Source organism: Bos javanicus, chromosome 4 (genome assembly GCF_032452875.1).
Source record: "Bos javanicus breed banteng chromosome 4, ARS-OSU_banteng_1.0, whole genome shotgun sequence".
In the NCBI taxonomy this organism is placed as follows: Eukaryota; Metazoa; Chordata; class Mammalia; order Artiodactyla; family Bovidae; genus Bos; species Bos javanicus.
Genome location: NC_083871.1, coordinates 77911818 through 77924093, shown reverse-complemented (window position 1 = coordinate 77924093; position 12276 = coordinate 77911818). Strand labels below are relative to the sequence as shown.

The 12276-nt window shown below is 43.8% G+C and overlaps 1 protein-coding gene across 1 annotated transcript in view; it reads left to right on the top strand.

Annotated features, from left to right (window-relative positions):
• BLVRA (biliverdin reductase A) overlaps nucleotides 1–12276 on the top strand; it is a 50588-nt gene that overhangs the window by 29740 nt on the left and 8572 nt on the right. The window contains exons 3-5 of the mRNA XM_061414475.1: nucleotides 1665–1786; nucleotides 4743–4862; nucleotides 8113–8210. Of these exons, the coding sequence (XP_061270459.1) occupies nucleotides 1665–1786; nucleotides 4743–4862; nucleotides 8113–8210 (340 nt within the window). The remainder of the gene's footprint in view (nucleotides 1–1664; nucleotides 1787–4742; nucleotides 4863–8112; nucleotides 8211–12276) is intronic.

Sequence of the window (12276 nt, the reverse complement as noted above, 5' to 3'; positions counted from 1 at the left end):
GTCAGGCTGTCTTGTGACCTTGCAAAAGTACCAACCCCATTCATGGGGGCTCCTCCCGCATGACTTCATCTCACCCTGATTACCCAGAGGCCCCACCTCCTACTACCATCATACTGGGGTACAGGGATCCCAATATGCCTTTTGAGGGATACAGTCATTCAGTCTGTAACAGTTAGGAAAATGAAGAGCTTTAATCAGGGGAAGGACTTAGTTTTCATCTGAAGCATCTGCTCTGGCAGGCCGGGGTACCACCCATGGGAAGGGTGAGACCAGGAGGGGATTTATCAGATCATTAGGAAAGGGGGCAAACTCTGTAGGAAATGGTGACACACTCAGATGACAAAGGTGAAGGAAAGGGGAACCTAAGGGTGACATTCAAGTTTCTGTGCTCGGAGGCATCCAAGAAGAACTGGGTTTGAGGTTTATATAGAGAGAGAATTTTTATCAGTTTGGATTATAGTAAGTTGCTATATAACTTGAAAAACTTGAGTTGATTTTTCATTCTAATACTATATGCATTGTACCCAAATAATGAGTAAGCTGTCACAGTAGGGTGAGAGTGACATCCAACCAGTTCCTGGTTGGAACCCAGGAAGCCAGGGTGGTGAGGAGTCTGAATAAGGTGACCGTGTGCCCACATGCCCTGTCCCCCCGAATCTCACTGAGCACTGTCACTTCTGTATGACTCTCTGCTGCATCAGATTTGCGTGTCCACTGGAGGAGAGTTTTAGGGAGGACAGAGGTACCAGACTAGGGCTGGGTACAGCTTCAAGATGAAGATCTTTCATTAGGGGGGAGGTGGCCGTAGAAGTGGGTGGAGAGCCAAGTGTGCAAGGAGCCTTTTCCATGGATAACACAGGTCAGAGCAGCCACAGAAATATTGTGGGGAAGCTGACTTCTCTCCAACCCTGCATTTCAGGGAGTCTCATTCCCCTTCCCCTGCTGTGGGTTCTGTGATCTGTGTTGGCTCTTGGCTTGCTTGTCTGGTCCCTGACTGGTCCTGCCGATGTGTCTGTTTTGCTGTTCTATGCTATCTTCCCAGACTGTTTCATTTTAGGGGATGTTCTTTTATTTATTTATTTTTGTTGTTGTTGTTGAATGCCTTTTTATTTTTTTTTTTATAATTTTATTTTATTTTTAAACTTTACATAATTGTATTAGTTTTGCCAAATATCAAAATGAATCCATCACAGGTATACATGTGCTCCCCATCCTGAACCCTCCTCCCTCCTCCCTCCCCATACCATCCCTCTGGGTCGTCCCCGTGCACTAGCCCCAAGCATCCAGTATCGTGCATTGAACCTGGACTGGTTTCTCGTTTCATACATGATATTTTACATGTTTCAATGCCATTCTCCCAAATCTTCCCACCCTCTCCCTCTCCCACAGAGTCCATAAGATTGTTCCATACATCAGTGTCTCTTTTGCTGTCTCGTACACAGGGTTATTGTTATCATCTTTCTAAATTCCATTTTAATAAATGTTTGTTGGATTTTAAATTTTGTCAGAATGAAAAATATTTGGTCTTTTCAGTTGATATTGTACTCAAGCCAAACAAGCTCAGCATCTATACACGGCAGGGAGGGACAGAAATATTCAAGTTAAACATTGTGAGTATGATCCTGGACCATTTTTAAACCCCACCTCGATCCCGTGTGTTTCAGCCCGAGAGGAAGTTTGGCGTGGTGGTGGTGGGCGTCGGCAGAGCCGGCTCCGTACGGATGCGGGACCTGCGGAATCCACACGCTTCCTCAGCGTTCCTGAACCTGATTGGCTTCGTGTCCAGGTGGCTTTGTCTTGTGCCCTGTAATTCCCCGGGAGCTGGGTGCAATGGATTAGGGTTCTCCAGACCCCAGAGAGAGCAAGCCAGCTCTGGGATCATTCCAGGGAACTGTGCAGGGTCAGCCCCACAAGATCTCAGACGGGCCTGGGAACTAAAGAGTGCTGGCCCTGCAACTGGGATGTGCAGTGAGTCATCCTGTAGGGGACCGCAAAGGCAGAGGCGGGGAGGGTGAGCACAGGGCCTACGGTGACAGGAGGGGCACAGTGAACGCACGTGGGTTGGCCTGAAAGAAGCTTTAGGTGTGTTCCATCAGTTAACTATGACAGCCTTCCCAGGGCCCTGGGCTTTGTAAGCCTGACCAGTTATTTGACATCAATGCCAATATCAACCTACTTGACAGATCCAGAAGCTGAACTGCAGAGAGGTTAAGTAATTTGCCTGATGTCTCACAGCTGGAGAAATCGAAGAGCTGGACAACAGTGCACGTCTATCCGATTCCAAAGCCCGGCTTTTAAACACCATGTATTCATTTCCCCTTTGATAATTCTGAACCCTGCTTTCAAGGATTATCGTTTATGTCCTGTAACTCAGCCAAAACCTAACTTTAACTGTGTTTCTTCTTCCCTTATTCATCCTCAGCTCCTCCTTGACCCCCACCACTTCCACACACACTACTTACAAAACTCACACCATGGAACATCAGTTACCAGCAGTCATTGTGAACCTGAGGTAGGCCCTGTGTGAGCCCAGGCATTGGGGCAGAGAGCAAGTCAGGCAGGTCTCTGCTTTTTAGTGCTTTAGAGAAATCACCTAAATGTCAGTACTTAGATGAGCTTAAGTAACCATCATGATGGTCCATGTAGAAGTTCTTTCGTATTTTAATTTATGGGACCTGCCTTCTTCCAGTTTGCCTGTCTCAGAACCTAGCCCTTCCTTAAGGACTTAAAGTGAATTTAGGGCACAGAGGCAACCCAGAAGTGCTGGCAACCTGCCCTTGGTCAGTCTTCCCTTCGCAGGAGGGGGAAGCAGCACAGAATGGAGACTTGATACCGTGATTAGCAGCACTGTCCTTCCCCTGCTCCCCTGCCTGCATTTGGGATCTCACGAACCAGGGCTCTGGGCTGAAGGGGGGCTTCTGCTTCCCCATCAGCCCTCCTCTGCTAGCTGGTGCTATGCCTCACCTACCCAGGTCCCATAGGAGGGCCAGCTCATCCTCCCTTCCCCTCGCTTTACCACCCCCCTGCTGTTATCACACTGTCCCCTCGCCACATGATCTGTTCCTCACAACCTACCTGCTAAGACCTCTCACTTCCCCAGGAATCCTCTTCTGAAACCCTGAACTGGGTGTTCCTTGCCTTCCTGGAATCTCCCACTTGTACCCCAGGCACAGCATTCTTCTGGTTATTTTTATTCGGCCATGCTGCATGGCGTATGGGATCTTAGTTCCCCAACCAGGCATCAAACCCGTGCCTCCTGCATTGGAAGCACAGAGTTTTAGCCACTGAACCACCAGGGAAAACCCCACCTCCTGTTATTCTTGTGTTGTAGTTATGTAGTCTCTTCCTCCCTCTACCAGACCAAGCTTGCTAGAAGCTGAAGACTTTAGTTCATTCCCCACTGTTGCAGAATCCAGTAATCGAGAAACCAAGCACCACACTTGGAGAATTGGAGAACTCAGGTTTATTATGCCGGTGAGCCCGAAAGAGTCAACACTACAAGCCCTGAGCCCCGAATAAAGGGGTTACAGAGTTTTTATAGACAGACTATAGTGGCAAATCTAGCTGCTAATAGGGTGGTTTAAGGGTTTCGTGAGCGTGGGAACAGCAGTCAAGATGGGGAGGAGGACGCTTGACCTTTACATGGACAGGCATGATTAAGCAGGTTTGCAGGGCTGGGCAACTGCAAACAGCAGGACAAGGGTGAGTGAGATAAGCTGCAGTTCCTAGTGTTGTAAGTCTTTCTGAGACTACGTGACCTATGTGATCCAGACTTTGCAAGGAGCAAGCTGAGTTACAGAGGCAGAACGAGCAAGAGGTTATGTAAAATTTTAACTTTTCCTCTTCACCACATCTTCCATACTGGGAAGGCACAGGGAGGCAAGCAAGAGGCATTGGTCAGACCAAGCAGTGCAAATGGGGTGGCCCCCACAGGAAAGAACCTACCAGAATGTTCTTCAGCAGCCAAACTCCCCCAGCTGCCCACTGGCTGCTGCCACTCAAGGGGGCTCTGCGCTGCCCCCAAGCCTCCTGCCAGCTGCCCTGTTTCCTCTGTGACAACCTTGGTTGGAGGATTGCTCCTCTACCCCAGCCTCAGCCCCAGGGCAGCGTGCAGCCAGCACTCTCAGCTGTTCTAAAGCAGGGGTCCTTCTTACTGTGTGGGAGTCAGAAGGCTCAGGCTCCTGTCCTGCCCCTACTACAGTTAGCTGTGGAGCCCCTGCCTCTCTGGGCTTTGTCAGCTTGGCTATAAAGGAGGCAGTGATGCCCGCCTTCTGCTTGATGGACACAAGGCCGTGATGTACGTGAAGGAGCTCAGAGCCACACAGCACTGGGCCCCTCAGAGGTGTTAGTGTCTTGGATCTGGATTAGGTTTGACAGTCCTAGTGTCTGGCCAAGTGCTTGGAGCTGGCAGGGACCATAGAGATTACTTCTTATGAGATAACAGGAGATCCGTTCTTTTTATTTTAGAGATGACGTAAATTCAAAGGCTCCCACATCATACAGGCTGTTAGCGGTGGTATCAGCACTCAATGCCAGTTCCCCAATTTCTTACTCTGTGCTGGAGGCTCTGTTTCTTACTCTGTGCTGGAAGTGCCGTGGAAATGAGATGGAAGAAACTGCTCTCTTCATTTCCAAAAACTGATCACCAGGACATTGTTGGGAGCTGGGGAGCAGGATGGCACTCATTTATTCTCAGCTGATGTTCTGCCTGCTTTGATTCCCACTTGTCTGTTCTCAAACAGACGAGAGCTGGGGAGCATTGATGAGGTGCCGCAAATTTCTCTGGAAGATGCTCTTTCCAGTCAAGAGGTCGAGGTTGCTTTTATCTGCAGTGAGAGCTCCAGCCACGAGGACTACATCAGGTGGGTGTTCAAGTCCTCACCTTGCACAGTCGTACAGGACAATGGAAATGCCTGGGCTGATGTCTTACATAGGGGTCTTAATAATCAGTGGGATGGACCCAGGACTTTAAAAAATTATTGTCAAAATGTTAACTCTCACTATGGGTTATAAAGGTATAAGGACATGAAAAATATAGTAGAAATAATATTTAGTTCACCATAATTTAAACCATTAGACACATTAAGAATTAAAGTGCCTTATTTCATTGTAAAAATTTTATTGAGAGTAGTTTGACTAGTGCCTACCTTCTTAGAATCTGCCTACAATGTTGGAGACCTGGGTTCGATCCCTGGGTTGGGAAGATCTCCTGGAGAAGGGAAAGGCTACCCACTCCAGTATTCTGGCCTGGAGAATTCCACAGACAGAGGAGCCTGGCAGGCTATAGTCCACCGGCCACAGAGTCAGACACGACTGAGAGACCAACATTTGCCTTCTTCTCAGCGTATAATTTAGGATATGGAGCCAATGTCTTTTTTGTGCCTTGGAGAAATGCCATAGTTCTTTCAGCTTCCAACATTTTATCCTTTGTACTTTAAACAACATGAAATCTCTCTGAGAATATCTCTAGGAGTTCTTTAATAGGAAGTGTTTTTTGCCATGAGATGATTAAGGAAATAGTGGTGGCCTAAGATTGGGGAGGTTGCATTATATTCATAGAGTAAGAGAAATGAAATGTCTCCCCCACACGTACCCTACCCCCTGCCCCACCTTTGAATGCAAAGCCTAGAGCTCTCCAGGCATTTGGTGGCATGGAGCCTGGAAGGAAGAGCCCCATGGAAGACCTGGCAGCTAACAAGGCAGTGCCACCTGCCCCTAGAGCTCAGCTTTCCGTTTAGGCCCTGACATTAAACTACAGCTACTTCCGCAGTGTGGTTGCCCAGAAGTCAGCTGCTCTCTCTTTATCACACTCACTCTAAATGTGGACAGAGCACCTTTATGTGGATCCCCTTAACCTTCTTTGGCACCAGAGAAGACCTGAACGAAGTAATCATATAATTCCCATACTTATCAATGTTTGTCCCCTAGAATATCTGGAGCACAAAAGCCACACTTCTGAGCACAGCACTCTGGGTCCTTCCCTTACATCAGACTCCCAGCTCCTTTTAGGACCTCATTTCTCTCTCTCTCCCCTCCCCTGCCACACAGAAACGCTGAAATTCACACCATGTCTCAATGGACAAAGCCCCATAAATGCCCAAGCCCCTGCCTATGCTGTTCATCGTGAAACACCCTCATCTCCTGGCACCTGGAAAATGCCTGTTTACACTTCAAGACCCAGTTCAGAGCCTTAGTGAAATGTTTTCCAATTGCCTCAGACAGAGCTGGCTGCCACGAGTTTTGTAGTCTTGATTGATAGCTGTCATGTGGTAATGGAGCTACTAGAGGTGATAGAATTCCAGTTGAGCTATTGCAAATCCTAAAACATGATGCTGTGAAAGTGCTGTATTCAATATGCCAGCAAATTTGGAAAACTCAGCAGTGGCCATAGGACTAGAAAAGGTGAGTTTTCATTCCAACCCCAAAGAAAGGCAATGCCGAAGAATGTTCAGACTACCACACAATCGCACTCATCTCACACGCTAGTAAAGTAATGCTCAAAATTCTCCAAGCCAGACTTCAACAGTACGTGAACTGTGAACTTCCAGATGTTCAAGCTGAATTTAGAAAAGGCAGAGGAACCAGAGACCAAATTGCCAATATCCGTTGGATCATCGAAAAAGTGAGAAAGTTCCAGAAAAACATCTATTTCTGCTTTATTGACTACGCCAAAGCCTTTGACTGTGTGGATCACAGCAAACTGTGGGAAATTCTTAACAAGATGGGAATACCAGACCACCTGCCCTGCCTCCTGAGAAATCTGTATGCATGTCAAGAAGCAACAGTTAGAATTGGATATGGAACAACAGACTGGTTCCAAATAGGAAAAGGAATAAGTCAAGGCTGTATAATGTCACTCTGCTTATTTAACTTATATGCAGACTACATCGTGAGAAATGCTGGACTGGGTGAAGCACAAGCTAGAATCAAGATTGCCAGAAGAAATATCAATAACCTCAGATATGCAGATGACACCACCCTTATGGCAGAAAGTGAAGAAGAACTAAAGACCCTGTTGATGAAAATATAAGAGGAGAATGAAAAATTTGGCTTAAAGCTCAACATTCGGAAAACTAAGATCATGGCATCTGGTCCCATCATTTCATGGCAAATAGATGGGGAAACAGTGGAAACAGTAACAGACTTTATTTTTGGAGGGCTCCAAAATCACTGCAGATGGTGATTGCAGCCATGAAATTAAAAGATGCTTGCTCCTTGGAAGAAAAGTTATGATGAACCTAGATAGCATATTAAGAAGCAGAGACATTACTGTGCCAACAAAGGTCCATCTAGTCAAAGCTATGGTTTTTCCAGTAGTCATGTATGGATGTGAGAGTTGGACGATAAAGAAAGCTGAGTGCTGAAGAACTGATGCTTTTGAACTGTGGTGTTGGAGGAGACTCTTGAGAGTCCCTTGGACTGCAAGGAGATCCAACCAGTCCATCCTAAAGGAAATCAGTCCTGAATATTCAGTGGAAGGACTGATGCTGAAGCTGAAACTGTAATACTTTGGCCACCTGATGCAAAGAACTAACTCATTTGAAAAGACCCTGATGCTGGGAAAGATTGAAGGCAGGAGGAGAAGGGGACAACAGAGGATGAGATGGTTGGATGGCGTCACTGACTTCATGGACATGAGTTTGAGTAAGCTCCAGGAGTTGGTGATGGACAGAGAGGCCTAGCATGCTGCAGTAAATGGACATGACTGAGCAACTTCCAGTCGCTGCTCAAGGACTGCAGCACAGGCCTCCCTGTCCATCACCAACTCCCACAGTTGGGAACTGACTGTGGTAATGGACAATTTACCTATTGACATGGCTGTATTTCTCCTCCAGAATAACTGGTAAATATTACCTGGTTGGATATGTCAGTGAACGAATGGGTGAATGTTCAAGTGAGCACATAACTAGAAAGCCTTTCTCTTACTGCTAAATAGAAAATAGCATGAGATGCAGTTTGTCCTCCGCATCCCCTGGCCCTGACTCTCGTCTGCATTCTGTCATGGCACATTTACCTGGAGACTTGTGTGCATTTTTCAGTCTGTCATGCAGGGTACTTAAGCAAAGCTTAATTGAAGTGCATTTTATCCGTATTTATCCCTCTTTTCCAAAGGCAATTCCTGAATGCTGGAAAGCATGTCCTTGTGGAATACCCCATGACACTGTCTTGGGTGGCAGCTAAGGACCTGTGGGAGTTGGCCGAGCAGAAAGGTGATGTATGTTCTGTGCGTTTGGAGCGCACACCCTCTTACTAAGAATTCCTGCCTCTAAGACTTCTATGGTACCAACCTTATGCCTTATAAACAACCCTGTGTCAGATATGTTATTAGCCCAGGGGCTCCCAGCCCAGCCTGCATACTGTAGGCACATAAAGTGCGGGGGTCGGGGTATGTTTGTGGAGGAACAACAGGGCAGAGGGATGGGTGGGAATTGGCAGACTTTTGTTCAAGGCTTATCAGCTCCTTTTACTCTAATGAAAAATATGAATTAGCTTCCACTTATGCTAATATTATATTATCTTGCTTTTATTCATGTGATACTTGTATTGCTAATGGGAAAATGCCTAGATTAGGGTAATTGATTGTCTGATGTGCACAGTTTATGGTTTTTGTTCTCAAGAGGAGCACCGTTTATTAATACTGGGAACTTGGAAACTCTTCTAAGCATGTTATTTTGTTTAATTCTCTTAGAAATCCTTGGAGGTAGGTATTTTCTCTAGCTTATGTATAGGAATCCATGGCTCAGAGAAGTCGAAAATTTTCTACCAGAAATGGAGCATAACCTTCAAAAATTGTATGCCTGTAATGAGGGTCAGATACGACTGAGTGACTTCACTTTCACTTTCCACTTTCATGCATTGGAGAAGGAAATGGCAACCCACTCCAGTGTTCTTGCCTGGAGAATCCCAGGGACGGGGGAGCCTGGTGGGCTGCTGTCTATGGGGTCACACAGAGTCGGACACAACTGAAGCGACTTAGCAGCAGCAGCAGCAACTTATATACTATTGTACATCTACTATACTTTTTTAAAAAATTGTGTACCAGGTCACAAAGCTAGTAATGTGACCACTAAATGAGAGGTGGAGATTTGATTTCAATCCTTTTGGGCTCTGAAGTCCACATTTTTCCCTCTGAGCCTTGCTGAACACCACAACTAGAGAGAAGCCCACACGCCACCACTAAGACCTGATGCAGTCAAATATAAAGAAATATTTTTGAAAAGGCATATAGTCCAATGGAATAGAATAGAGAGCCCAGAAACAAACCCTTGTGTATAGATGGTCAAGCGATCTTTGACAAGGGTCTTTGAGATCACACAGTGGGGGGAATGGACAGTCTCTTTAACAGAAAGTGTTGGGAGAGATGGATAGCCACATGCAAAAGAATGAAGTTGTACCTTTACTTTATACCATTTTAACTCATACAGCCCTAAATATAAGGTGTAAAATTATAAAACTGGAAGAAAATGTAGGGAAAAGCTTCTGGACATTGGCCATGGCAGTGATTTTTTTCTGGATGTGACACCCGAAGTACAGGCAACAAAAGCAAAAGTAGACACGGGATTTTGCACTAAACTAAAAAAACCTTCTGCGCAACAAAGGAGACAGTCAACAGAGTGACAAGGCAACCTGCAGAATGGGAGAATGTGTTTGCAAATCAGGTACCTGATAAGGGTTAATATCCAGATTATATAAAGAGCTCTTAAGACTCAACAACAACAATAAATAACCTAACTTTAAAATACACAAAGAACCTGAATAGGTACTTCTCCAAAGAAGATTTACAAATGGCCAACAAGCATACCAAAAAGATGCTCATTGTCACTAATGATTATCACACAGGAGAAAGGCCTTAAGAGCATACTAAATGTGGGAAATATTTTACGAGCAAATCTGTTTGAACACTGGAGAATTCACACTAGAGAAAGGCATAGATGTACAGGGAATTTGCAATTTCCTTGTTCAGTGTAGGGTCACTGGAGGAAACTGAGGGGCCATCGGTCTGAATTGAATCTCACTTCCAAGTGCTTCTGAGAGCAGCCTGAATTTTTTCCTTACTCAAATTAGAGATTAGAGAGCATTGAGGCACCATTGAAGGGCGTGTATTTCTCACGTCTAAAAGAACCATATTTTGTGATGTCCACAATTCTTTGAGCTAATGTTGCTGTTTGTAAGACCACTGGGTCCAGGGAAACCATAATTCGTACAGAAACTTACATGGCAGCTGGTAAAGAATCCACCTGCCAATGTAGGAGATGCAAGATGCGATCCCTGGGTCGGGAAGATCTCCTGGAGAAGGAAATGGCAACTCGCTCCAGTATTCTTGCCTGGAAAATTCCATGGACAGAGGAGCCTGGTGGGCTACAGTCCATGGGGCCACAGAGAGTCAGACACAACTGAGCAACTGAGCACACATCATTAATGATTAAAGGAATGCAAAGCAAAACCACATTGAAATATCTCCTCAAACCCATGAAGATAGCCACGATTAAAAAAAAACTAAACGAAACTGGGACTTGCCTTTTGGTCCAGTAGTTAAGACTCCAAGCTTCTATGCAGGGGGCACAGGTTTGATCCCTGACAAGGGAACTAAGATCCCACATGCCACACAGTATGGCCAAAACAAAGCAACAAAACAAAACAAAACAACAGTGAGAGTGTGGAGAAACTAATTAGAGCCCTGTGCCCTATTGGTGGGAATATAATATGGTTCAGCCACTCTGGAAAACTGTATGGAGGTTTCTGAAAAATTTATAAATAGAATTACCGTATGATCCAGCAATCCCAGTTCTGGGTATATACTGAAAAGACTAAAGGATTTGGAAGAGATATTTGCACACTCTGGTTCATAGCACATTATTCACAATAACCAAGAAGTGGAAACAACTCAGATGTCCACTGATGAATGAATGGATAAAGAAAATGTGGTGAATATATACAATGGAATATTATTCAGCCTTAAGAAAGAAGTGAATCTTGTCACAAGCTGCAACATGGAAGAATCTTGAGAATATTATGGTAAATAATATAAGCTAGTCACAAAGAGATTATATGAAGTATCTAGAATAGTTAAATTCGCAGAAACAGAAAATAAAAGGATGGCTGCTAGGGAGTGGTGTGGAGGAGTAGAGGGAGTTATTTTAGTTGGGTACAAAGTTTCAGTTTTGCAAAGTGAAAAAGTTCTAAAGATCTTTTGTACAACAGTGTCCTTATAGTTACTACTGCTGGACTATAGACTGAAAATTGGTTAATAGGGTAAATTTTATATTGTACGTTTTACTACAATTTTTTTAAAAACCAAATAAATTTGGAAGAATCAGAGCAATCAAAATTGAAGAGAGGATTTGACCTCAAGTGGAATGTTGATGCACAATAATTAGAAAGCCCCAAGTGCAACATCATTAATTTAACAATTTGGGCAAGTCAAAATACGTATCAAATAATAGTCAAAAGTTCAGATCTTTTGTAAACCTCATTCTACAGAAATACATAAAAAAAATTATTTTGTACAGAAGTGTTCATGCCAATATTTTAAGAGCAAAAATTGGCACGCAAATTCAGTATTCAAAAGAGAATGGTTAATGATTAATTATGGTATTTTCATCTGATGAATACTATTTAGGCTCAGTCATAGATTCTTACTGTCATAAAAAAGGTACATGATACATGACTAAATACAGAACAGGTTACAGAACTACATGTAGTATCACCTTAAAACAAATACAGATGTGTGGACAATTTGTTTTGATAGTGGTTATTTCTTGGTAGTGGTATTTTGGATGATTTTATTTACTTTCTATTTTTCTTTATTTTTCATGTTTCTTTATTTTTCATGTTTCATGAGCATAATTTGTTTTAGTAATATGAAATAATACATTTTTTAAAATTGTTAAGAAGGTGCTAAATTGTATATACAGTATAGCCCCCCAAAACAAAAACAAATTTTAAAAAGTTACACATAATTTGGACAAATCACTAGAGAAATTTAAATATTTAATGTAAAGGAAAAAAAATTAAGATTATTAAAAGCTCTCTATAGAAAAAGAAAATAAATTTATGTTGTATTGCTTCTGCTGGTAGGGGGTAGAATTATAGAGATGGAGATCTCATCTTCATACAAGGAAGAGTTTTCTAAGAATCATAACTGTTCCAACATATTTACCCAGGATGCCATAGAAAATAGTTTCAGCATTGGGTATCATATAGTTGACTACTGCTTGGTTAAGGGTACTGTTTGCATTTTGAATATCACAAATAGAATGGAAAATCATATTTTTG